This window comes from Equus quagga, chromosome 11 (genome assembly GCF_021613505.1).
Source record: "Equus quagga isolate Etosha38 chromosome 11, UCLA_HA_Equagga_1.0, whole genome shotgun sequence".
Taxonomy (NCBI): domain Eukaryota; kingdom Metazoa; phylum Chordata; class Mammalia; order Perissodactyla; family Equidae; genus Equus; species Equus quagga.
This window is the reverse complement of record NC_060277.1, coordinates 16358708-16382309: the sequence shown is the minus strand read 5'-3', so window position 1 is coordinate 16382309 and position 23602 is coordinate 16358708. Positions and strand designations below refer to the sequence as shown.

General features: G+C 37.3%; 1 protein-coding gene across 1 annotated transcript in view; it reads right to left on the bottom strand.

Annotated features, from left to right (window-relative positions):
* The window catches only part of MAN1A1 (mannosidase alpha class 1A member 1), a 161051-nt gene that overhangs the window by 101421 nt on the left and 36028 nt on the right, over positions 1–23602 (bottom strand). The window contains exons 3-5 of the mRNA XM_046676214.1: positions 17899–17995; positions 15482–15597; positions 4017–4097 (exon numbers count right to left, since the gene is read on the bottom strand). Coding sequence (XP_046532170.1) covers positions 4017–4097; positions 15482–15597; positions 17899–17995 — 294 coding nt within the window. The remainder of the gene's footprint in view (positions 1–4016; positions 4098–15481; positions 15598–17898; positions 17996–23602) is intronic.

Below are 23602 nucleotides of genomic sequence, written 5' to 3'. Positions count from 1 at the left end.
CTTTTTTCATTGAAAGCTAGTTCCTCAATCTCTTTAGCTTCTAGGAATTGGCTTTTTGTTTTTCTAGCTCACATACTTAAAACATACTAGTCAAATGTTTCCTTTGAGGATTAAACACCTTGGTAGTTCTAAATGTTCTCTCCTAACTTACAGAATAAAGTAGTTTTTCAAATGAGGAAAAGTTTTTTCAAGTATATCATTAAATTATCAGTTTCCACATGATTTGTCTATTTCCTCTGACATCCTTAGTCACCATAGTGGAATTACATCTTTTTTTTTGGCTCCCAAACATCTATTCTCCCCACCTTTTCAATAGGGTTTTGATATCCTGTTCAGGAATTATCTATACTCAGTCTCCATGAGATACTGAACTCAAACCCTGTGGAAGACGTCTATCATATCCTCTCTTTCATTCCCCAAGATCCCCAAGGGGCCACTTGTAACCAAAACTGCCAATTGACCTCTTTCTCCTGGGACTTTGTGTCTTGATAAGGGTAGAAAAAAATAGAGTATGTTTATTAATTCTAGGACGTCCCAGAGTGATCTTCAGGCCATAGAGATCCTCTGTGGCAACTTGAGACCATCAGTTCAACTTGTTCTTCAGCCTTCTCTCTGATTCTGTGGCATTACTATGTCTTATTAAATTCACTTTCTGCTCAATATAGCTATTGGTTTCTGTTGTAAAATAAATACATACTATTTTCTACACATATCATCTTCTCTTGTAATGTCTTGTTTCGCATTTGCAAATTTTCAATATCATTTTTGCTTCAGTTACTCTTATTCCACGGTGGTGTTTCCCAAAATTTGTCCTGGGAAACAACACTTATATCTCAGTATTAGCAAAGGTTACAGAAAAACAGGTTTATAAAAAAACAGAGGGGGGGTTATAGGTAAGTAAGTGAAGAAAACACAGGGATAAATAAAACTAAATCAGTTTCTTTTTCTGTGCACTGTGAATTTCTAAGAAAGAATATAGGATGTAGCCTTTTACGAATTTATTTTTAGTATGTATGCAGATACAGATTTATCCTGCCATATCTATAGAAACTAGTGATCTGTAGAACATATTTTGGGTAATGATATTCTAGTTGCTGCTATTTACTCTCTCCAATGAAGACTCTGGTTTCCCTTGAACTTAGAGCAATGTTATCCCTTTTATTTGTTTTTAATACTGATCATCCCTATTTAGCATTCATCTTATCTCAATCCTATCTGTTTGTCATACTTGTGGCTGTTTGCATTTCTTATATAGATTCTGAAAATCTTGTGGCTTGACTTTTTTTTTTTGTAATGGTACTGCAAAATATTTTAACTGCAGTAGAAAATTTTAAGTTTTTGAATATGTCCCTGTAATCAAAATATTTATCAATGGGTATTTCATGGTTTTATTGTTTTTCTGGCAGGTTTAGAGTACCATTGGCATTCTTGATTATTGTTCAGTGTTTCTAATTGTAATTTTGCTGAAGCATGGATCATAAATCAGTAATACTTTCTCTTTGATTTTTACAATATAAATTTAAGAGCCAAGCTTATGTAAGATGTTCTCAAAACACTTCTGAGCCTCAGCGATGAAATGAGAATGTTGAATTATGGTGATTCTTAGCCTCTCTATGAGATAATTTAGGAAGATAAATTTTCCTGCACTATCTTAGTAAATACCTTGATCTACATAAAAGTGTGTAGTATAGAACTTTATCAACAATCTGAAACCAACCAATTCATCATTTGGTCATGTTGATGTTCTTTCTATTAAATGAATGCTCCACTTTTCATTTTGATATGGAGACAAATGGCTCAAGCAGAGACTTGGTGTAAAATAATTTTCCTTGATCACATTCCTGATAGCCAATTCCCCTGAGTGTACTGGTCAAATGAAAGCCACTTGTCAGCGATGGGGTAACTGGGAGGAAGAAACAGGAGATGATGTTAACGTAGTCTAGCACTACTAATCACTTCTTACCTCGCAACCCCACTTTACAGAACAAATGTTTATTGGCTGATTATAGCTATATTATTCAAAATACAGCAATACTGGAAATAACCCAACTGTCCAACATTTGGGGAACAGTTAAGCAAAAATTATGCCGAGAAGGTGAATCTTTATGAACTAAAATTAAAATGTATTCCATACAAGTAGAAAAATATATAAGACAGGAAATACTTTAAATAATTTTTATCATAGAAATAAAATATAGAAAATCTAGATATAACAAAAACCATGTTTTGCACAGGGATAAGGACAAAGCAAACATACTAAACAAATAATTATATTCAATAGTAGTGTTCTTTGTAGTCCTTTGTTTACTAAAGTTAGCTAAGTATAAAATAAAAAAATACCCTTACAAGGTCTTAGGCAACTGATTATCATCTATAGGCAAACTATAATATCTAGGGTATTATATTCATATAGTGCACAAACATATATGTCTATAATAAGTATACACATATACAGAAACAAATATATGTATATAAGACATTGTTATGAGTTAAAAAGTATCCTAATTAAATATAACGCATATTTAGAAGAAATACGTATTTTTTCTTTGTATGCTGGCTTGTCCTATTTGAGCCCAGCTATAGAAGGACGCAATCTTTGTTTCGTCCAAATGGTCTCACCTCCACATACATGATGAAGAAGTTAAAACCAAGGTCTTCCTAAGTATGCCACGTCAAAAACAATGAGAACACCCAGGCCTTGGATACTCAAAGACAAGTACTCTAAAAGCAGAAACTTGTTAACTAAAATAACATCAGTTAATTTTACACATAACTTTTTAGAAATAGAAATTCCCTGGCTTAATGCTTAGAACACCCTAAACCAAACCAAACAAGTGAAATGATTTGGGACTGGAAAAGGGGAAAGAGAAGTGTAATGTACCAGAAGGTCTCACTACTCTGGCTGAGAAGGTGACAACGTCCACAATGAAGAACAGAATTTAACACTTAAACAGGACAGATAGAGGTGAATATAGAAGCCATCTGTATACTTCGATATCTCTATAGTAAAATAAAATCGAGAGAGAGAGAGAATGTCAAGATTATGTGGGCTGTTTTGTGATGGCTAGAAAAGTACCTGAGAGACAGGAACAATGCTAAAGCAGCTTTTCTCATTAAACATTTATTGCTCTGCTTAAATCTTTTCGAAGGAGCATAGAAATACATGAAATACTACACTAGGCAAGATCCACTCTTCCCCTAGCCAGAATGCTGAGGCTAACACAAACCTGATTGACACGCAATTGAAACAGAAGACTCTTTTTCTTTGACATGAGCTCTTAACACTGTCAACATTAAAGGTGAGGTCCATTCCAAAAACTCTTAGTGAACATTTAGGTTATTCATAAGGTTGTCCAAAACCTTTCAAGAAAATAGCCTCTGTACTCTTTATGAGTATGATACAAAAATCCTTTCTAGATCTATCAATAAAAGGCAGCTCAATTAAAAATTCCTGCTTTGTTCTGAGCAGCAGATAATTAACTGAGCCTCCCCCAGGAAGAGCTCCGCAGCGCTGTACACAGGGACACTGGCCTACATTACTTCTCACTGGGTCCTCAGTGAAAGCGAATATCTCCCTTAGCCCCCAAATTTCTTAAATACTGTAATTTTTATATCTTACCTGCCAAGCTTTCTTCACTTTAAAAAGTTTTTATTAAGCTAACAGTATACTAACATTACAATAATTTTTAAAGAAAAGATTCATCCACAAGCCTGCCACTACACTAAACCTCTTTAATTTGTCCAACAGCACACATAATTTGTAATTGTAACCAGACCATACATAACATAATGGAACCAGGCTTTTTTAAAGGCATTGCTTAACATTTCCTGACATGTCCTGCCAAACTTTCCCAGTGTGCTCATTTAATTAGTACATATTATATGAAATTCATGATATGCTAGAGGCCCATCAAACTATGAAAATTTAACGGATACCACAAAAGGCATATTTTACTCTAAAAATGTAATTTTAAGACACTTTATAATTCAGATTTATATGTCACTTTTCATCTCACCTCTTCTCCAGACAGATAGTACGCTGAGAGTAGTCCACCAACAAAGCGTATATTTACTTCAAAAACAGAAACTTCAGCTTTCTGTGGAAACAAAATAAAGGCAGTTCATATATAAATGACAGTATACAATTGAGAAAAATACCATCATGATCAAGTGTACTGAGTATTTACATTTTCTTCAATCTTATATGCTTGCCCAGAGAGATTTTTGCGCAAGAGGGAAAAGTCTTTTAACAGTATCAAAATATACACAAATAGATAAAATAATTTTGAATCAAAATCACAATTCTAAAAATATTTATAAAATAAAGTTACTTCTTCCCTCTATTCAACAGCAGCGACAACACTCAGTATTCTCTATTTGTGCACAGGCGAAAGGGCCAGGACATATTATTTTCCAATTCTGTGTCCTTCGTTTATTTTATTCATTTGTCTGCCAGACCTTCTATTCTTTGGCTGGTGGTTCAACATTATTCTGGCATTCTTCTCACATCATGTGAAAGTAGCACAGCTGGAATGCAAATAGGAGTTGAAGTTGGGGGTCTTGGGTTCTAGTGCTGGTTCCCAACTTTCTGCCTGTGGCCTGGGATGGTCACATCTCTCTGAGAAGAAATGTCATCTTCGCATAAAGGAGATGATAACCATAATGCATGGTGTACCCTGCTGAAACACTTCTTATTTACACTTATAATAGCTTGCTTTTATTGTTACTTAAAATGTGCCAGATCCTATGCTAATCTCTTTTTTTGTTTTTTGAGGAAGATTAGCCCTGAGCTAACTACTGCCAGTCCTCCTCTTCTTTTGCTGAGGAAGCCAGGCCCTGAGCTAACATCCGTGCCCATCTTCCTCTACTTTATATGTGGGACGCCTGCCACAGCATGGCTTGCCAAGCAGTGCCATGTTTGCACCCAGGATCTGAACCAGAAAACCCTGGGCCGCCGAGAAGTGGAACATGCAAACTTAACCACTGCGCCACCGGGCCGGTCCCTACGCTAATCTCTTTACATGGACTCTGTCTTTTAATCCTCAAACCAACCCTGTGAAATAATTACTGTTTTTATGTCCATTTTACAAATTGAGAAACTGAGATTTATAGTGGTTACTGTGACTTTTTAAAGGTCAGATAACTAATAAATGGTTGAATCAGGATTTGAACTTGAGTACTCTGATTCCTGGTCCACACTCTGCTCTCCTGACTCCTCTACCACCTTACGTGATAATACCATAGATAATAATACCAGAGATAATACCATCTCTTTATTAATGGTCACATAATTATGGCATATAGTTAGTAATGATTGCCAATACTTTTATTATTTTACATCTGACTACTAAATGGATCTGTTCTGCATTCTGTTACTTGGTAATTTACCACAGCTAACCTATAATAGATGTAAGGTACACTTCAAGCTTTAGTTAGCTAGTTTTCATGTTCATTGGGCCTACTCAGCAATTGTTCACTTTTGCCTAATGTCAAACCATTCACCGATAGTCATAGGGGCTAAGAGCAAGCTGTAATGTATGGAGTCAATATCTGGTAGGTGTGCTTCACCAAAATCATCTGAGATATTATTCCCTTTAACAAGCATTTATTAAGCAACTGCTATGTGCCAGACACTTGGTTCTTGGAACGTGGCAATGAAGACTAACAAGGTCCTCAAACTCATGGAGTCTATATTTTAGTGGGAGAACACAATTCCGGGGGGTGGGGGTGGGGGAAAGGAGAGGTATTTTCATTTAATTCCCACAGGATCTGTCTAAAAAGGCATAAGGCTCTAACAATTAAAGCTAAGTAACTGTTTAGTTAACAAAATTTTTCAAAACATGTCCTGCAAAACAGAGATTATGAAAACTTAGGAGAAAGAATTACTAGGCTGGAGTTAGGCAAAAGCATCATAATATAAGACTCTCTGATGAGTTCATTTAGTTGTATTTCATAATTCGGAACATGTACCTAATATAATTTGGTTAAAAGCATTCCATACAGGTGCAATTTGTCTGTGAGGTGTATCACTCTGAATGAGTACTATGCAAATATTGGTAAAAGCTTTCATAGCCAGCCCAGATGGTCTAGTAGGTTAAGATTTGGGGCTCTCACTGCCACAGTCTGGGTTCATTTCCTGGGCAGGCAACCAGACCCCCTGTCTGTCAGTTGGTTGTCATACTGTGGTGGCTGCACGTTGCTGTGATGCTGAAAGCTATATCACTGGCATTTCAAGTACCAGCAGGGTCACCCATGGTGGACAGGTTTCAGTGGAACTTTCAGATTAAGACTAGGAAGAAGGACCTGGCCACCCACTAATGAAAAAATTGGCCATGAAAACCCTTTGAATAGCAGCGGAGCATTGTCTGATATTGAACTGGAAGGTGAGAAGACGGCACAAATAGACCAGGCAGGGTTCCATTCTGCTGTACACAGGGTCACTAGGAGTCAGAATCGACCTGATGGCACTAACAACAACAAAAGAGCTTCAATATTCCACAGAATTACTGATAAGTAATGGAAGTGAATCCATTCATTTATTTTGGTTCACACAGCTATATTTCTTATGTGTAAAGGTAACAATGTCTAATAATAAAATCTAATGAATTTAAACTCTCAAATCATATCACTCTCAATTTACACTTGTTTTTCAGTTTTTAAACCTGAGAATAGTCCTCCACATTTCTGCCTACTGAAGCCTGTTAAGATGATTTTATATTATTATTCTGGCTATGGGTTCATTACATATGCATTCTCTCTCCCTGCTATAAAAATTTTGGATAATCAGGACTTTTATATAGACATCTGATAAAAATTATTGCAAGGTAGAGGACTGAGGCATGTCAAACACTACAGAAATACACCCTCAGTTAGACATCAATCACCTGTTGGGTACAGTTGTTCAACCAGTTATTGATCCAGCAATGTATTCTAGAATCTAGATTCTATTTATCTTGCTCTGTCTGTAAGATATTGAGAGATGACCTTGCAAAGTGGCATGCTCAGTGTTAGTTGTTTTGTCTTGAATTTCACGGGTCTAATAGTCTAGTGAGCCTGTCCAAGAAGCAAATCTGGCTTGTTAGTGAATCTATGCAGGTTCCCAGTGACTGCAGTGTCCTCATCTCTAAAAAGCTTGCTCAGAGATGGCACATCACCATGAGTAGTACTCAACAGTTATCATATCTTCCTTCTTTTGAAAACCAGAACTACATTTGAATTCCCAAAATATAATTTTTTTCCCTTTCCTTTTTTCAAAGTTAAATCTAAACTATTTAGAAAGCTTAATTTGAGAGCTCTTTCAATAATCTGGGCTATATTATGTTTTAGGTCAGAAGACTGAAATTTAGATACTTTTGGTCATTCTTTACAGAGCCTTAGATGAAAATGACTAACAAGATAAAAATTCTCCCACCATAACAAATTGGTTGGCTATACTGGGGCAGCAGACGATAAAAACACTACCCTAAAGTCAGAAAGACCTGGGACGGAAGGCTGGTTCAGAAGCTGGCTGACTGTAAGGTCCTAGGCAAGTCACTTATTCTCTCTGAGTCTTGGTTTTCTCATTTGTACAAAGGGACAATGCATTCCTTACAAGGCACGGTGAGTCTGTGAGTGGACAGCACTGTGCACAATGCCTGGCACAGGTGAAACACTCAACAAAGAGCTGCCGCCATTTCCACTGGACAGCAGCTCAGCCTAAATAAACTAAGTGCCGCTGGAAAATCAGAAACTCCAGAATCATAATATCCTAAATTCTAGAATGCAGAACAATACATCTTCTCTGACCCTCATGGGAGTCATATTTCTCAATGGCTAAAAATCCTCTTTTGAAATATAGTATCTTGACCAAACTTCCCTTGGGGCTTGATATACTTTATATGGTATCTGGATTTTCAAAAGTGAATTTCTACAATCTGAGGGCTTTAGGCCTTTTTTACAAACTTCTGATTCCTATTTCTATTAAAATAATCATATTAAGTTTAAATGAATATATTCATCCTATTAATACTCATGCAGTGTCTTTTAAGATGTTCTAAAACTTTTCCAGTGACTTATCCTAATGAGAGAAGAGGAGCTGGGGCAAGAGGAGGACAGTATGTAAAGGAGGGGAGCCCCAAACAGCCTGTATCACTAAAATCTTGTGTGATTCCTCCTAACAATTAATGCAGACTTTGCAGTCTCCTTCATCTGTGCTTGTCTGAAAGTAAATAACTTGCTTAAATTTTTAAGTAAGGTTGCGTTCCAGGAACATGTCCCATGTATTCTATGGCTTCTAGCACACAGTTGTATGCGACTGCCAGTTTGAGAAGTAGGTCCAGTCTTCTGCTTAAATTGCATGCATCTGTTAGTTAATATCACAACTTACGAGCAAGTGGAAATTGGAAATTTTTGGCTAAAGGCATACACACCAAAAAATTTGGATTGGAAAAACTTCTCTTTCATTTCAACGTTCCTCTACTGATAGCCTTTAAATCAAAGAACACACTAAGCCAGATTCAAATATAAATTTAATAAAATACATGGTATAACTAAGTTTACACAAAAAATCCAGAGGTGAGTATTACAAATCATGGAAAAATTAGGCCTTAGTACTAATCTCTCACATTGCCTTGGATGTCTTAGATGGATAATTTCCACCTTAAGTTTATCCTTTTCCTTAATATTTCTGTCCTCTGGTTTACTATACATATTATATGTAAACTTATGAGATAAAGTGATAAAGATTGCTAAAATGGGAAAAAAAGAGTTTAATTTAATAAACCGTTTTGTATGTCTTCCCCCCCTAATCCTTAACATTATGCTCTCTCTCTCTACTGGGAAAGGCTTCCTTCAAATCCACAGATCATGAGCTCACGGGCACAGGAAGCTAAGCCTATCTGAGCAAGAGGGAAAGTGAACAATTCAAAATTCCTGTTTTAAAACAAGTGCCTGAAAGACCAATCTCCTCCCACTAGACAAGAGAGCATTTTAAACAAGTCAGAGAAATTTATTAGGTTGTATTTTGTATTTTTTAATAAACAACTTATTCACCAAAATTATCTGTAAAATGATAAATTTTAATATATTTCAGTAAGTGAAATAATGGGCTGGAGCACTAGAACGACAAATTTAGGTTATTAGAATGGATTCAGCCACAGTTTCCTTTGAGGAATTACAGAGGTGCAAGCTGCCTCTGAAGAACAGATATATTGTTTCTTTGCACCTTCAAGCCTGATGATAATTGTTTAGAATCAAACTTGCACCAAGTTTAAGGAATTCTCCCTAATTCTTATCTTACAATTCCACACAGCATGATAGATCTGATTGATATTGAAAAAGAGCTCTTGGAAAAGAACTTTCGTTTTGAGAAATATTTTGATTCTATTTTAAGTGCTTCATCTCAATTCTTAGAGTTTTTAAAGGGTAATTCTCTGAGGCCTGAAATCAGAGACTACTTCTTTACTAGCTATTTCTCCAAACTCTCTGTTCCTGTTCTTCTCAATGAACTTCCATAAGCGAGAAGCAAGCAAGCATGAAAACGTTGGCTGCCCCACCATAAGCCAACGCAGTAACTATGTTTAATAACAACTGCTCCGCTACTATAATACATAATAACTATAATTTATCTTACTGAGAAACATTGGAAACAACATGAGATTTTCCAAAACCATTGATTACAGACAGATAACTGCCTGTAAGCCTTGCCTATGTTTACGCTTAGCAAACAACTTTATTTATAAATGGTACTTTAAAGTGTGTGTTGTATTAACATTTTGAGCATTAAGAGTAAATATAAAACTCCTTTTAACAGATTAAATTGCAATATGAAACAGTGTAACTTAGTGTATCATATGTCCTAGCAGCTTTTAGTTTCATATTTAAGTAACGTGATAAACCTCATGGGAAGAACAAAGTGTAAGTTCTCTGGGCCACAAAGATAAGCAAATAACTGTCTTCCCTATGTCAACAGGTTGGTTTTCCCATGCAGGTCCAGAGGGGCCATCAGGCAGTAGTACAATCTATCACTAATCACTGTCGGAGAGAACGGCTCAGCATCCTTGTATGGCCAAAACCCAAACCATCACCCTTGGCAGCACTGATTAGCATTCAGGTAGAGCACACTGAGTAACTCCACACAACAGGATAATTAACTTAGTTATCTGCACCCATCAGGATGTAATGCTGCTCTAAACAGATCTTTTACAAGAGCAATACTAAGACAAAAACTCCTTCTTTCATGCTCTACGGCATGGAACTCTGGACCTCTGCCAAGCACTCATTCAGGCATTTGAGAAGATCCAAAGTTGCTTCTTGAGGTCAATTTACATCCTTCCGATAGGGAACCCTACAGCTTATTCTCCTGAAAAGTAGGATGGCATTCAAGAGGATAAGAGAACAACCTGGATCTTTAAACTGAAAAATAAAGTCACTTTCGCCACCAGTATCTCTGTTATCTAAAACAGAGGGTGTTCATTACAATCAAAGGTACAATCCAGGTGCTGCCAAAGACCACAATCTCAGTGTGTTGCTAGCTAGTGTCTGGAGCAAGCTAATCATTTACCATTTGTCATTCTCAAAGTGTGGCCTCTCATACGGAGATATTACTTTACCTCAATGAAGAAAAATGCTTTTTAAGGACAATTTTAATAGAGCTTTGGGCTTTACTGGCGTTTTATATAAGAAATTGTTATCTGGAGAAAATTTCCACATATTCTATAAAGTTCATTACCGAAGATTGTCTTCAATATTTCTCATGTAAAGATCTAGGTAATCAAGCCTTCTTTAAAGTGACAGTAAGGAAGAGGACGCTCAGAATGAATTTAGAAATGCCCAAATATGAAACTCTTAATCATTCTTCCTTATGTTAATCATCTTCCTATATCAGGAGCCACCATAGCTCCATTCTGGACATAGGTTAGGTAAAAACAAGTAGATCAGTTTCACTTGAACTCCAGATCATTCTAACTATATAAAAATAGGACACAATACAGCTACCCGTGTACCCTGTCAGCTTGTCTTCTGGCACAGTCTGTCGGGAAGGAGGACAAGATAGCTTAACTTCTTATTCATTTAATTAATATTTATTGAATACCTACGGAACAATCCAGTCTAATGAGTACTGTGATAATAAGATTTCATGCCTGACCTTGGAGGACTCAAATTCCATGGCTGCCTAGATATTTCTCAACTCTTCGCATTTCTTCTCCAATAAAAACAGGGCCATTGAGTTAACGCAGACCTGGTTCAAACCAAAGCTCTTACTTGCTGCATGCTTTGGGGCAGATTAATTAAGCACCTTGTCATCTATGAAAATAGGGAAAATATCATTTACCCTGTATGCCTTTCACAAAGACTAAACGAGATAATCTATGAAAAAAATCACTAGTATAATACTTGGTATGTCTTATTACTCTAAATAGTAGTTTCCTCTTTCCTTTCTTTCCTCCCCAGAAAACTCAGCTCTAGCTAGGCACTCTAACTACTTTTCCTGCTAGGCTATAAGCTCCATGAAGGTAAGTACCTTAAAAGGTATTTATTAAATTATTACTAGAAGAATGGATTAATAAATGAGTAATGAATAACCAAGGATCTGTCTTAGATTCTTTGTCCTAGGAATACTTTGAATTAAATCCAGAGAACTCACCAACTGGAGTCTACCCTTAGAGTTTTCACCCACTTCTATGCGCCTCTATAGATACTTGATCTGAAGATGAGGCTCCACCTGGGAAGCCCTTATTCCTACATATTATCCCAGTGATTTATTTTAAGCCAGTTATTAAAGCCATTTGAACTTTGTGCTACCAAGTATGCAAATTGAATCAACCTGCTATGCCTTAATTAAAAGAAAATGAGTTTTAGTTAATGACAGTATAAACCAATAAAAAACATTTACTTTACACCTTTAAGTGATGCAAAGTGAATATTAAACATATAAACAAATTTATGCTTGACTGTAAGATCTGTTTATACTCAGGAGCTCCACAGGATAAACCAACTCTCAACAATAGTGTTTATTTCTGTTTCATTCTTATTTTTCCCTTGTAATAAATTTGGATGCATTAGCTTTTTTCGCAATACCCTCACAAGATCAATTAAAATATTCATCAGGAAAAAGTGTTAATTTAAAAACAAGCAATAATTTATCCAAGCTGGAATGATACTGCATGTTACCTATAAAAACAAAATTAAGTTTTCTCTGCCTTTGCTTAAGCTTTTCCAATTTCTCCTTCTTTCAGATAAATGGAAAAAATTTTCTCAGTGTTTTCAGAAAGAAAACTGTGTAACTGTTGACACATCACTTGAATCTCTGGGTAGAATGAGTGAATAAAAGACAAAGTCTCATACGTGACATATTAAACCCAACTAGAAAACTGTTAGCTGAAAAACTTTTTCTTTTAAGATTTTTTTTTATTTTTCCTTTTTCTCCCCAAAGCCCCCTAGTACGCAGTTGTGTGTTTTTAGTTGTGGGTCGTTCCAGTTGTGGCATGTAGGATGCTGCCTCAGCATGGCCTGATGAGCAGTGCCATATCCGTGCTCAGGATCCGAACTAGCGAAACCATGGGCTGCAGAGGCAGAGCACACGAACCTAACCACCTGGCCACAGGGCAGGCCCCTGAAGAACTTTCTAATGCAATGATTAGGAGAGTAAACTACTATGCCTTTCCTGATTTTATATTTGCTTCTAATTCTAATACGGGAAGCACTATCCTTTGGAGGTTACTGATAAGCTTCTATTTTTTAAAAAGGAAAATATAGCAATACCCAAAAAGAGAAATGCAACAATATGTTTCAAGACTTCTTACATTAGGAATAGTATAATAAACAGATATTTGAGACCTGTGGCTATGATTTTTACAAGTATTATTTTTAAAGGTATAGCCCAAGATTATCAATAACGGCTCTAAAATGATATTTTACACAAAAGTCTGTCAACTAATGGATAAAATATTATAGAAAACAAAAATATAATTTTAAACGAACAAAAACACTTTAAAGTTCAGTATCTCAGCAATCACTGAAGGATAGCTCAATCCCTTTATCTTATAAGAAAGGAAACCAAGGATGTCCTCTTCTCTTCTACATAGTCTGATATTCCCTCTGCTTCCTCACAGGTCCCCATGGTCCATGGAACACATGCATGTCACCTGGTCATGGTCTGAGGCCAGCCAACTGCCTTCTGTTACCTTGTCTGTTACCTTGAGAGGCCTTTATGCTTAGTCCTTTTAAGTAAATGATTCTAGAATTTCTCAGACTATCACTGGTCACGAAAGCAAAAAATTGTGGCAGCATCTGGGGAGGATTGGGGCGGCAAGGCTTAATTATCACAGACCAACGCAAGAATCGATGAGGGACACGGACACTATTCAGGTCTAGTATCACTAAAGTCTACTTTCCGTCCTCCATCATTAGATCTTGGAGGAATCCAGCTCTCATTCCCTCACCCTTTCTAAAAGAGGGGTGTGGGGAGAAGGAACATACTATCCATTCTCTCTCCCATATAGAGCAAAGACAAGCCCGTAATTGTAAATAACAAGGCAGGACTAAAGTATTATTAAGAGAGAACAAACTCTTAGAAAGGAACAGAACTTTTTCTCCCACTGCCTTAGTCTTTCATACTCAGTTCTACTGGTAAAAATCAGAGCTCCTACAGGTCATTGCAGTCAAATAGCTGTGGAACCTTGAGCAAATCACCAGCTCCTTGGGCCTGTTTTCTCATCTTTAAAATGAAAGAGTTGAACGCATTGATCTCCCAGGTCTCTTTATACTGAAATACTGTCTCTTTTATATTCTGAATTCAATTATAAGACAGATTAAACACAGACTCATCTGCCTGTCCTTTAAGGTAGTGATCTCCAAAATGTGGGACATATGGCAATTAATTAGAGGGGTAGGCACAAAATATTAAAACTTTTAATTTATACATGTTTTTAATACAAAGAGATGGGAAAAAGACTCAGTTTTACTGATCTTTAATATTTAATATGAATGACACTGGTGTCCTCGCTCAGTCTGTGTGAGAACAAGAGCTCCTCAAAGCAGAGAAGTCAGCAGGGAAATATTCTTCCTTTGTCTTTTCTCACCATACAGCATGTTACTTGTGCCCAGTTATGGGGATTTACAGATATTATTGAACGCTAACCAGAGGCTTCCAAGGATTTCTGCAAAGTAATCTCAGATTAAAAATAATACCAGTAATGCAAAGATAAGTGAATGACTAAAAAACACAGGGCCAACACTCTTCCTCTTCTTAAAACAAGTTCTTTGTCAACCTCATTCTGAGGTAAAACAATGACTATGGAATTCGATTAGCTCTGACCAGAGGTAGTCTCGCAAATCAAAATTATCAACAAGTATTAGAAATGTCCACTACCTTTAATTCTGAACCTTTTCCTTGGTGCACAATGGGTTTTGAAGTATTTAAGAATGGTAGTACATATACAGAATTTTAAAAAATATTTCAAATATATATTGACAAAACTTTATACTGCTAAGGGTATACAATCAACAAAGTCTGAAACCTTGTTTATGGGAAAGTGGATGCAGCTGCTGCTGGATACATGTCCAGAATTTAGCTAAGCTACTCCACAGTATTACTGCCTCAGCAACCATTTTGTTTGGCCAAGTGGCCTGCAGGGGTCTTAAACTGACACTGGCCCCCTCACATGAGCGTGTGCCCTTGACAACAGCCCGCAGAGACACGGCAAATCTAAGTTCCCGATGTGACTCTGCCAACAGCCCTTGTTATCAGCAGTCTCCCCTGCCCCCCAGGGCCTTCCCCTTGTGTTAGAAAAGACCCTTTGGAGCTCTTTTTGGTTTGATCCATGTGGCCTGAACTTAGGAACCCCAAAGCACCCAACCTACCCTAATAAAGGCATGAGCCCCAGGTCCCGCCTCTCTGTCTGTCTGCACTCTGCCTCGACCACCCTGTGTAGCTCCTGGAGGTATGCTGTGTACTTCTTCAGGACCTGTGAGTAATAATTTCTCCATTTCAATTTCTCTACGGTCTTCTGTGGAACTGCAGCTCACCATCTGGCACCCTGTGCTCCATGTAACAAATGTTAATTTGACAAAGTCATAACAAGGCACCATGGCACAGCGCAAAAGCATGAACACCGGAGGCACACAGACCTGTGTTAGACTCACGGCTCTGACACACAACTAGCTGTGTGGTCTGGATAAGCCTCTGAGGCTCCGATTTCTAATCTGTAAAGCTGTGAAAATAATATCTGTCTCATAGAGTTATTGTGGGACTTGAACAAGAATACTTGGCACATGCAGGTCTTGATAAATATTAATTTCTTTTTTCTTACTCTTAATTTGCCAAAAAACAAAGACATGTATTTGTGTAGTAAGGGAAGGCAAGTGAAGAACATGGTATGATACTATTTAAAATTGCATTAATTGCTTCTGCAAGGGTACATCGCAATTATCTGCCCCACAAAAAAATTTATCATGTTAACCGAGATTTAAGAACTGCATTGGCAACTTTTGTTTAACTTACCACATTAAAATCCAGATTTTGTTTAACCCATTCTTTTGCCTCTTCAAATTCATCTTTCATTTGCATAATAAAAAGTGTATCCAGGGCATCTACTATTGTTGCTCCTTTGATACTACCTGAAAATATCAGAAAAATATTTATTCAATAAAATAATTTTGACAGCTACATACATGCAAATTGATCATACCTTGGAAAAGGAGGGAGACGGTGATACCGAACTTACTAATAAACGATATTGAACACAGTGTAAAATTCTTCCAGTGCAAGAAAATATAAAAGTTGCACCAAAACCAAACTAATAATTATCACCTGCTATAGATTGATACACTAATCTTTAAAGTTTCTTCTGAGTTGTAGAGAATAAATCTCTCAGAAATTTCATTCGTGATTGCATTCTCTAGAATGCATTCTCTAGAAAAATTAGATCTGAAACAGAGGAGCAACACACATTATTAATTTTAATGTAATTACATCAAAGTGCACCTGTGCAAATAATTAGATCTAAAATTGCTTAGTGATAGCTCTAAGAAACCATCACTCTAAAATGCAATTCCACCCCCTCTTTGAAGCACTGACTGTTCCCAACTCCCCTCCCACCCAGCCAGTCCTGATTCTGTGATTTATTTCCTCAGAACTCCCTTGACATGAAGACTTCCCGTTGCTCCTGCACCCACCACTTCCTATCTTCCGTTATAATTATTTGCATGCATTTCTTTAGTCTTTAAACTTCCTTAGAATAGACAAATCATGTCTTGTTCATCTCCACAACCCACAGTAAGAGACTGAGTATGGTTTTAATGCTCAATGATAAATTTAAAAACCATCAATGTATTAACAGAGAATAAAATAATCTCTTTGATTATGGCAAAGTTACACATAACTAATTTCTTAATGGTACAAGCAACTTTCATAGAGATAAAAGCAAAAATGGAATTGGATTTAAAAGAGTTATAATAAACAATAAAAAATTAAAGGTTTCCAAGTCTGCATGAAGTTTCTGAGTTGCTCTCTTCAATTCCTATCTCTCATCACCCATGTTAACTGGTCACTGTGTCCTGAAAACACTACTTTATAGAAACATCTGAACTCACTTCTACTCCATTACTTCAGGTTCAGGCTCTCTTCATCTCCAAACTGTGTCCCTGTGATGGACCAACCAGCCTCTCTCCCACCCTTCCAGCTCTCTCTCCATTGTTCTTGCAATGTCCTCCCTACCTGAGATCCCACTGGTTCCTCAGAACTTCATATGAACATCTACTGAAGCACCTAATGCTTTGATAATTCCCTATTCACACAGATGTCTTCTGCACTAGGCCATCAACTCTGCAAAGACTCGTACTGTGTTTATTAACACCAGTGCTGAAAGGAGAGCCAAACACATGGAAGGTCCTAACTAAAAGGAAAAGCATAGCGTGGTGATTAGGAACAGGACTCTGGCCTTAGCCACACCTGGGTTCAAGCCCCAGCTCCGCCAGTCAGTAAGTGGCTAACACTGGGCAAACTATTCTTTGAGCTTCATTTTTCTCATCTATAAAATGCATATAACAATGTGATTAAATGAGATGATGCCTGAATGGCACTTAACACACAGGAAGTGTTGCTGATACTGTTGCTTGTTATATGATTTGATGCTAACACCTTCAGTTAAGATACAGAAAGTCACGTTTTCTATGGTGAATTCAGAAGTGTCAGAATAAGACTCCATCCCCTTCATCCTGTTACTTATAGACAAGATTGTGGGAGTTAAAAAGGAATTGAGTGCAGTGTGGGAAGGGCACTGGGCAGCTCTGTGACTCATGGAATCCATCTAACACTGCTGTTACTTAGCTTCCTCACCTCTACAATGGGAATGTTATTAATATGCAAAATACTGACCACAGAGGGATGCTGTCAGGACCATGCAATAAAGCTGCCAAAGTGGGTAAATGAAAGTTCACATAACTGACCTAATCCATCCTTACCTTCTCTTACAGGGCAACACAACAGAAACCTAGAGTCAAAGTCAAGAGTCACTGAGACACAGCGAAGATCACCATGGCTGGCTCCCTTGGCCAGCTTATTGAGAGAGACACAGCTTTTACCTGACAGGAAGCAGTTAATGCAGCCAATCAAATGCTCCTCTGCTGGGTATCACCCCAGGAGCTAAACATCATGATGCTGCACCCACATCTATTAAATGAGAATCTTTGCAAGGGTGCCCCAGGTGTCAGTATTTTTCAAGGCATGCAAGTGATTCTAATATGCAGCCAGTGCTCCATCCGAAGGACACACTTTGCACAGTCCTTGCAGACACTCTATTAAGTGTGCAAGTTTCCTAGGAACATGGTCTGGAGAGTCACACAAACTTCACCACCCACACATTCAGTCAATTGGAAAGAAGTTACTGTCACTAGAGAACCAAAGCGCATTCTACTCACCAAACAAACTGCTCGAATGGCCTTCTTTTGATATAGGTTTCAGTTCATTTAAGCCCCAAGCGTAACGTTTATAATTATTCCAAGCATGTTTCATCATCTGAGAAAAGAAATGCAAACAGGATTATAATTTGAAGTTGAGATGCTTCTGCTCCAAAATAGATCATACATTGAAGACCTAAAGGTTAAAATGTTAAACCTCACTAATCAGTTAAAAGGATGATGATTAATTAAAAGGGTGATGATACTATCAATAAACTAGAACACACACATACACATAGCCCCTTTATGTTTACAAATGGAGATTTTTCTTTTTTGAATCCATTTAATTCTGTTTAATATACAGATCATTTTCAAAAGTCAGTTTCCAGGAACAGAAATTTAGCTTATCCCAAAAGGAAGAACTATTCTTAAGACTTGCTATTTAAAATTCATATTTTTGTACAAGGCTCTCTGTACTTTGTCAGCCTCGCCATATACAGACAAATATCCAAGGTCATCACTTTAAACACTTTGATGTATCTTGACCAAGTCTATATGGAGAAGTATTTTTAAATATCTACAGGAAATAAAAAATGAAACACTATGGTTCTATCTAGATTTTGGAAAACTTCAGCTTATTTTATGATAATCAATCTTTAACTGTATACATATGTGTGTACAGCTCTGTAACTGAAGACTGATCCTGTATATTTCCAATCTAGACTCCTTGTACTAGGAATGTTTCTAAGGCCAAAGCTCTCTGCCACAAATTAGGTGTATATATTTTTTTCTTTTATGAATTTTAACAAAATTAATTGATCTACATACAAAGAAAGTCAAAATAATTTCCCCTGACTTATAGACAAAGTTCTGATCTCTTGCGCTAGACATGAACTCTAGAAGAAAGTGCATGATTTTCAAGGGGAGAAATTGTTCTAAGAACCTGTCAGAATAGTTGTATAACTATTGTATAATAATTGTATACTTTTTTCAATGACTTAATATATATAATTATTTTTATATACATTTTTTAAAAAGTGTTGAGGACCCATCATTCATCTAGAATTTATTCATGCAACAGTTTCCAACCCATTAGCAACAGTAATTAAAATAGGGACATAAGTGAAAATCTTCTAATCTGGCTCCATATTTTAAAATATCTTAAAAAGCACCGCATAAAGTTATAAATACTATATAAGGGCTGTTTATCACTAAAAATCTTCGGTGAGATCAATACAATTTTATTAACAAGAAAGCCTTCAGATGTCCCTGAACACAATAATGAACATGTCTTTAACCAATTTGTACATTATCTTCCTATCTCACCACTATTGCTACTAAGAAGGGCTACCAAGAATCTGTACTATCTGCTGGGCACCCTGCTAAATGCTCTGCACTCATATGGTACTCATTTCTCATTAGAACCCTATGAAACATGTTGTATTACCATTGTTTGGTGGATGAAGAAATTGAGACTTGGAAGTTAAAACGCAAACAAGTTTACTCAAAGTCTTGACATTTCTCTATAGCTAAGAAGCCAAGGTTTATCTCCCTGCTGGCCTGACGTCAAAACCCATGGCATTAACCAACACTGTATCACCTTCCTTTAATGAGTCAGCAACAGAATCTTCCTTTGATGAATCAGATTGTTGATCTTCTGACAATCAATAGAATGCGTATGAAGTAGTGTTTTCAAGATTTTCTCCTTATAAATTAATTTTATAGGAAGGTGTAATAGACTTGAGAGTAAAATATCCTGATTTATAATCCCTATAATACCACCGATTAGTCACATAATCATGGACGAGTCTCAGTTTTTGTGAGATTCTCTTTCTTTATCTGAAAAATTGAGATCATCATTCCTCACAGGATGTATGTAAGGATTACACGAGCATGGCCTGTGTGATTACACTGAGCGCCCTACGTGGCACATGGTAGGTAACCACATTTTTATTGAATTTTAAACCTGTATTGAAACCAATTAAATTCACATCACAGAAACAGAAACCAATGAGACTCTGAAAAGACTAGGTATATGAAATCCACAAAAATACCTTGAGATTACATTTGAGTATAATTTGGATTTTCCATTTAAATGTGCTACATTTGGTAAACTCTTCATTTCTATAAATTTCCAAAGATACTTTATAAATTCAAAAGCTTTTGGAATACACCTGACACAAGAACAGAAAAAAATGTTAGGATGGTGTGTTTCAGCTCCAAGTCTGAATGGAAACCAGTGCCATAGACTATTAATGACACAAAGATAGCATAAAGCTCTCCCATAGGAGACTTTTGCTTTGTCAAAAATTATAATTTATACAATGTACCACTAGTACAGCACCTCCTTAAGTTACCTCGTTAGTATATATTAACTTTTCTTATCTTTTTTCCACAAGGGAAAATCTGACATTAATTGCTTAGCTTCCTATATTTCAAAAGTTGCTGTGACACATTTCTCAAAATGGGTTCCTCATCCCATGGGGTTTCTATGAGTTAAAGTTAGAACAGAAAAAGAAAACAATGTGGTCAAAATGGCCTGAATGGAGCATCAAGAGTGGCTGCTCTAGGAATCTGTGAAATGAAGAGGAACAGCCATATTGTTAACTAATTCCAGCAGTTGGTCACCTCTGGAAATGATTTACCATGTTAAACCCAAACACAAGACATCATGTGTATGTGTGTGTGTGTGTGTGTATGTATGCGTATGTAGAATAACAGTGAGAGTGAATCCACAACTCAAAAACAAAACCAACTTTGTACCTCACATTTATGATTATACAAATATCTGAAAACATCAAAATGCTACCAGAGTCTAACTTTACAGTGGTAAGCCACTAGCCAGCTGAGGGACCATGGGGATGAAGGCATTTAATCTCTCCAGACTTGTGAGCTGACAGGACAAGGTCATTTCTGAAATTCAACTACTAAGAAAGAAGTCCATAGGTAGGATAAATCCCCCCTCTTTACAGGCTCCTTAGTTTTGTTTTGTAGTCTTTCATCAACTTAATTAGGGTTCTACAGCCTGACATCGCAAGTAAAAAGATTAAAATAGGCCTAAATTAGATGTTGATCAGGACTTCAAACGCAGTACTGAAACCCTCATGAAAAAAGATAAACTGAAAGCAAACCAAAGATTTATTTTTTCCTGAATATTTATATTTGCATTGGTGAAAGGTACAGCTAACACATGATGTGACTGGAAACAAACAAGGAAGAATGACACAAAAATTCATCATAGCAATCCATTATTTTGACCCAGAGAAGGTGGAATTAAGGCATAAAATATCCACAAATGGCATGACTTCTCCTTGACTCTATGCTTATCAAAGATTCTTTGATTAGCACCTTCTTCTCAATTGGCATCAGGGCTGAATAATTAGGCAATGTCATTTACTGAGTGTCTGCTACACTATGAATGACAAGATGCTAAAGGACTAGAAGAGAAGTGTACAGGACTCCATCATGCTTGTAATCTAATAGACAGTGTATGGAAGCTTAACATTCTCCCTTCTTACATATTCATAAATGTTTATAAATACAAGAGAATAATAAGAAAACTAATTAAATTTTGCGTACAACTCTACAATTGTACCTATTTTCAATTTCATGTCCTGACCTAATCAAGGGCATGGCAAGCCACGAATACAGAAAGATATGCTTGAATTTCCCCAGGAAGGCGTAGATTTCATAACTTACATTTTTGTTGCTAGAACTACCCTTAGCAAATATTTTTATCTGATGATGTTTTAATCGTATGATCTTAAGTTATTCATAATAGACGCATTAAAAGACTTTTTGAAAATCTCACCATTTTTGCCAGACTGGTCTTAGGAAGACTTGGGCTTTCACTGGCCCCTTAAAAAAGCCTACAAGTTCAAGGACCACTTACAGGCCCCCCACTCTGGGGTCTTACACAAATTTTCATAGTTGGTACAGTGTGATTTGGGTCCCTAACCCCAGGTGACTGATCCATAGCCTGGTGCCTGACCCAAAAGTAGACAACTGAGGGCTAGCCACGTGCATTGGAGGCCAGATGCCCAGGCGGAAGCTCTCTCCAATAGACAGACCAACTCAATGATCTACTCTATCTGTGGCAGTGTAACTGAGAGAGATTCACAGAGAATCCAGAGACCAGAGTGATGGAGAAGCGGAAAAGTACAAATACAGAAAGAGAAAAAGCCATAAAAAGGGGTCATGAGGCAGCTGAAACCATGAGGGGGACAGAAAGTGAAGAGACAAAAGAAAGAGGAGGCTGGGAGGCAGACATGGGTGCTGTGATTTGCACGGTGTCGCAAGGGAATTATGTTAGGTCACAGAGCTGCTGGAGAACTACAAATAATGCTGTTCAATCCTGAACGTCGATCTTCCTCTACAGCACGAGGTGGGGCTCTTTGCCGGCTGAGACTGTTACTCGCTTCCCAGTGTGTCCTTACAGAAAATCCCTCTTTTTAAATATTTGTTATATTTTATTTATTTAAAGTTATTTTATCGAGGTCACATTGGTTTATAACACTGTGTAGATTTCAGGTGTACATCATTATATTCTGTCTTCTGTATAGACTGCATTGTGTTCACCACCAAAAGTCTAGTTTCCATCTGTCGCCACGTATATGTGTCCCTATACTCCTTTTGCCCTCCTCCCACCTCCTTCCCCTCTGGTAGCCACCAATCTGTTTTACTCTCACTTATTGAGGAAGAATGCATAATAGCAGGTCACAGGGGTAGGCATCTGATAAACTGGGTTCATATCCCAGCTCTGCCATCACTGATGTGACTCTAAGTGAGGCAGTTAATCTCCCTGAGCCCACTTTCTGCATCCACAAAATGTAAATAAGTAGAAGTAGCTGCCTCACTGGTTACTATGACGATTAGATACAACAATGCATGTAAAGAGCTTAATACATCGCCTGACGCATAGTAAGTGCTTGATAAATTGTAGGCATTATAATTATTTTTATTAAAAACTTAACCTAAGCATGTCTCTGATCTTTGCAATCTGAAAGAGCATCATGCCTTTTCCTAGTGACATATATAAATAAGATGGGCAAATATACACAAACCAGGCAAACCTATATAGTACACAAACTCTTTATAAATATCTACATTTAAAAACATATACAACTATTTAGTACCCAAAACGTGGAGGATGAAAGGATGAAGACCTTTTCTACAAAGAGTCTTCTCCAGGTGTAAGGCAGGGTATATGAAGCTTTAGTTCTGAAGCTTCATATACTGGCTTTCTTGAGATCTTGGTTGTGCCATGTACACGTAGGGAGGGGCTTTGCTTCAGAGACCTGGGGGCTGATCTAGGAAAAAGATATGCCCACATGAGGCAGTAACACACAACAAGCTCTACTGAGGGGGGAGGGGCTGGGACCGGATTGCATGAGTGGGGAAGTCCCTCAAAGCATGAGACTGTTCAGAGGCTTAAGGGGAGGGGGCCAGCATCCAGAAGTGGAGGAGGGCAAGGGAACGCCCAGGAGAGAGGGGGCTTACATGTCTAAGTGCTGTCCTCAGAAGTGTGTTGGGGAGTCTGGGTCAGAGAACTCTGAAGGGCAGTAGCAGCTTAGGGTCTTAAAACCACAAGGCCCTATCTTATTAATGGCCAACAGATGCCATAAGTTTTCGCAGGGTATGTAAAGCAGGCAGGCTCTAAGAGGCTAAAAGTCTACCTGTTTGGCTTAGTTTAAAAATAACTGGATGTGTGAAAATTTAAATTTGG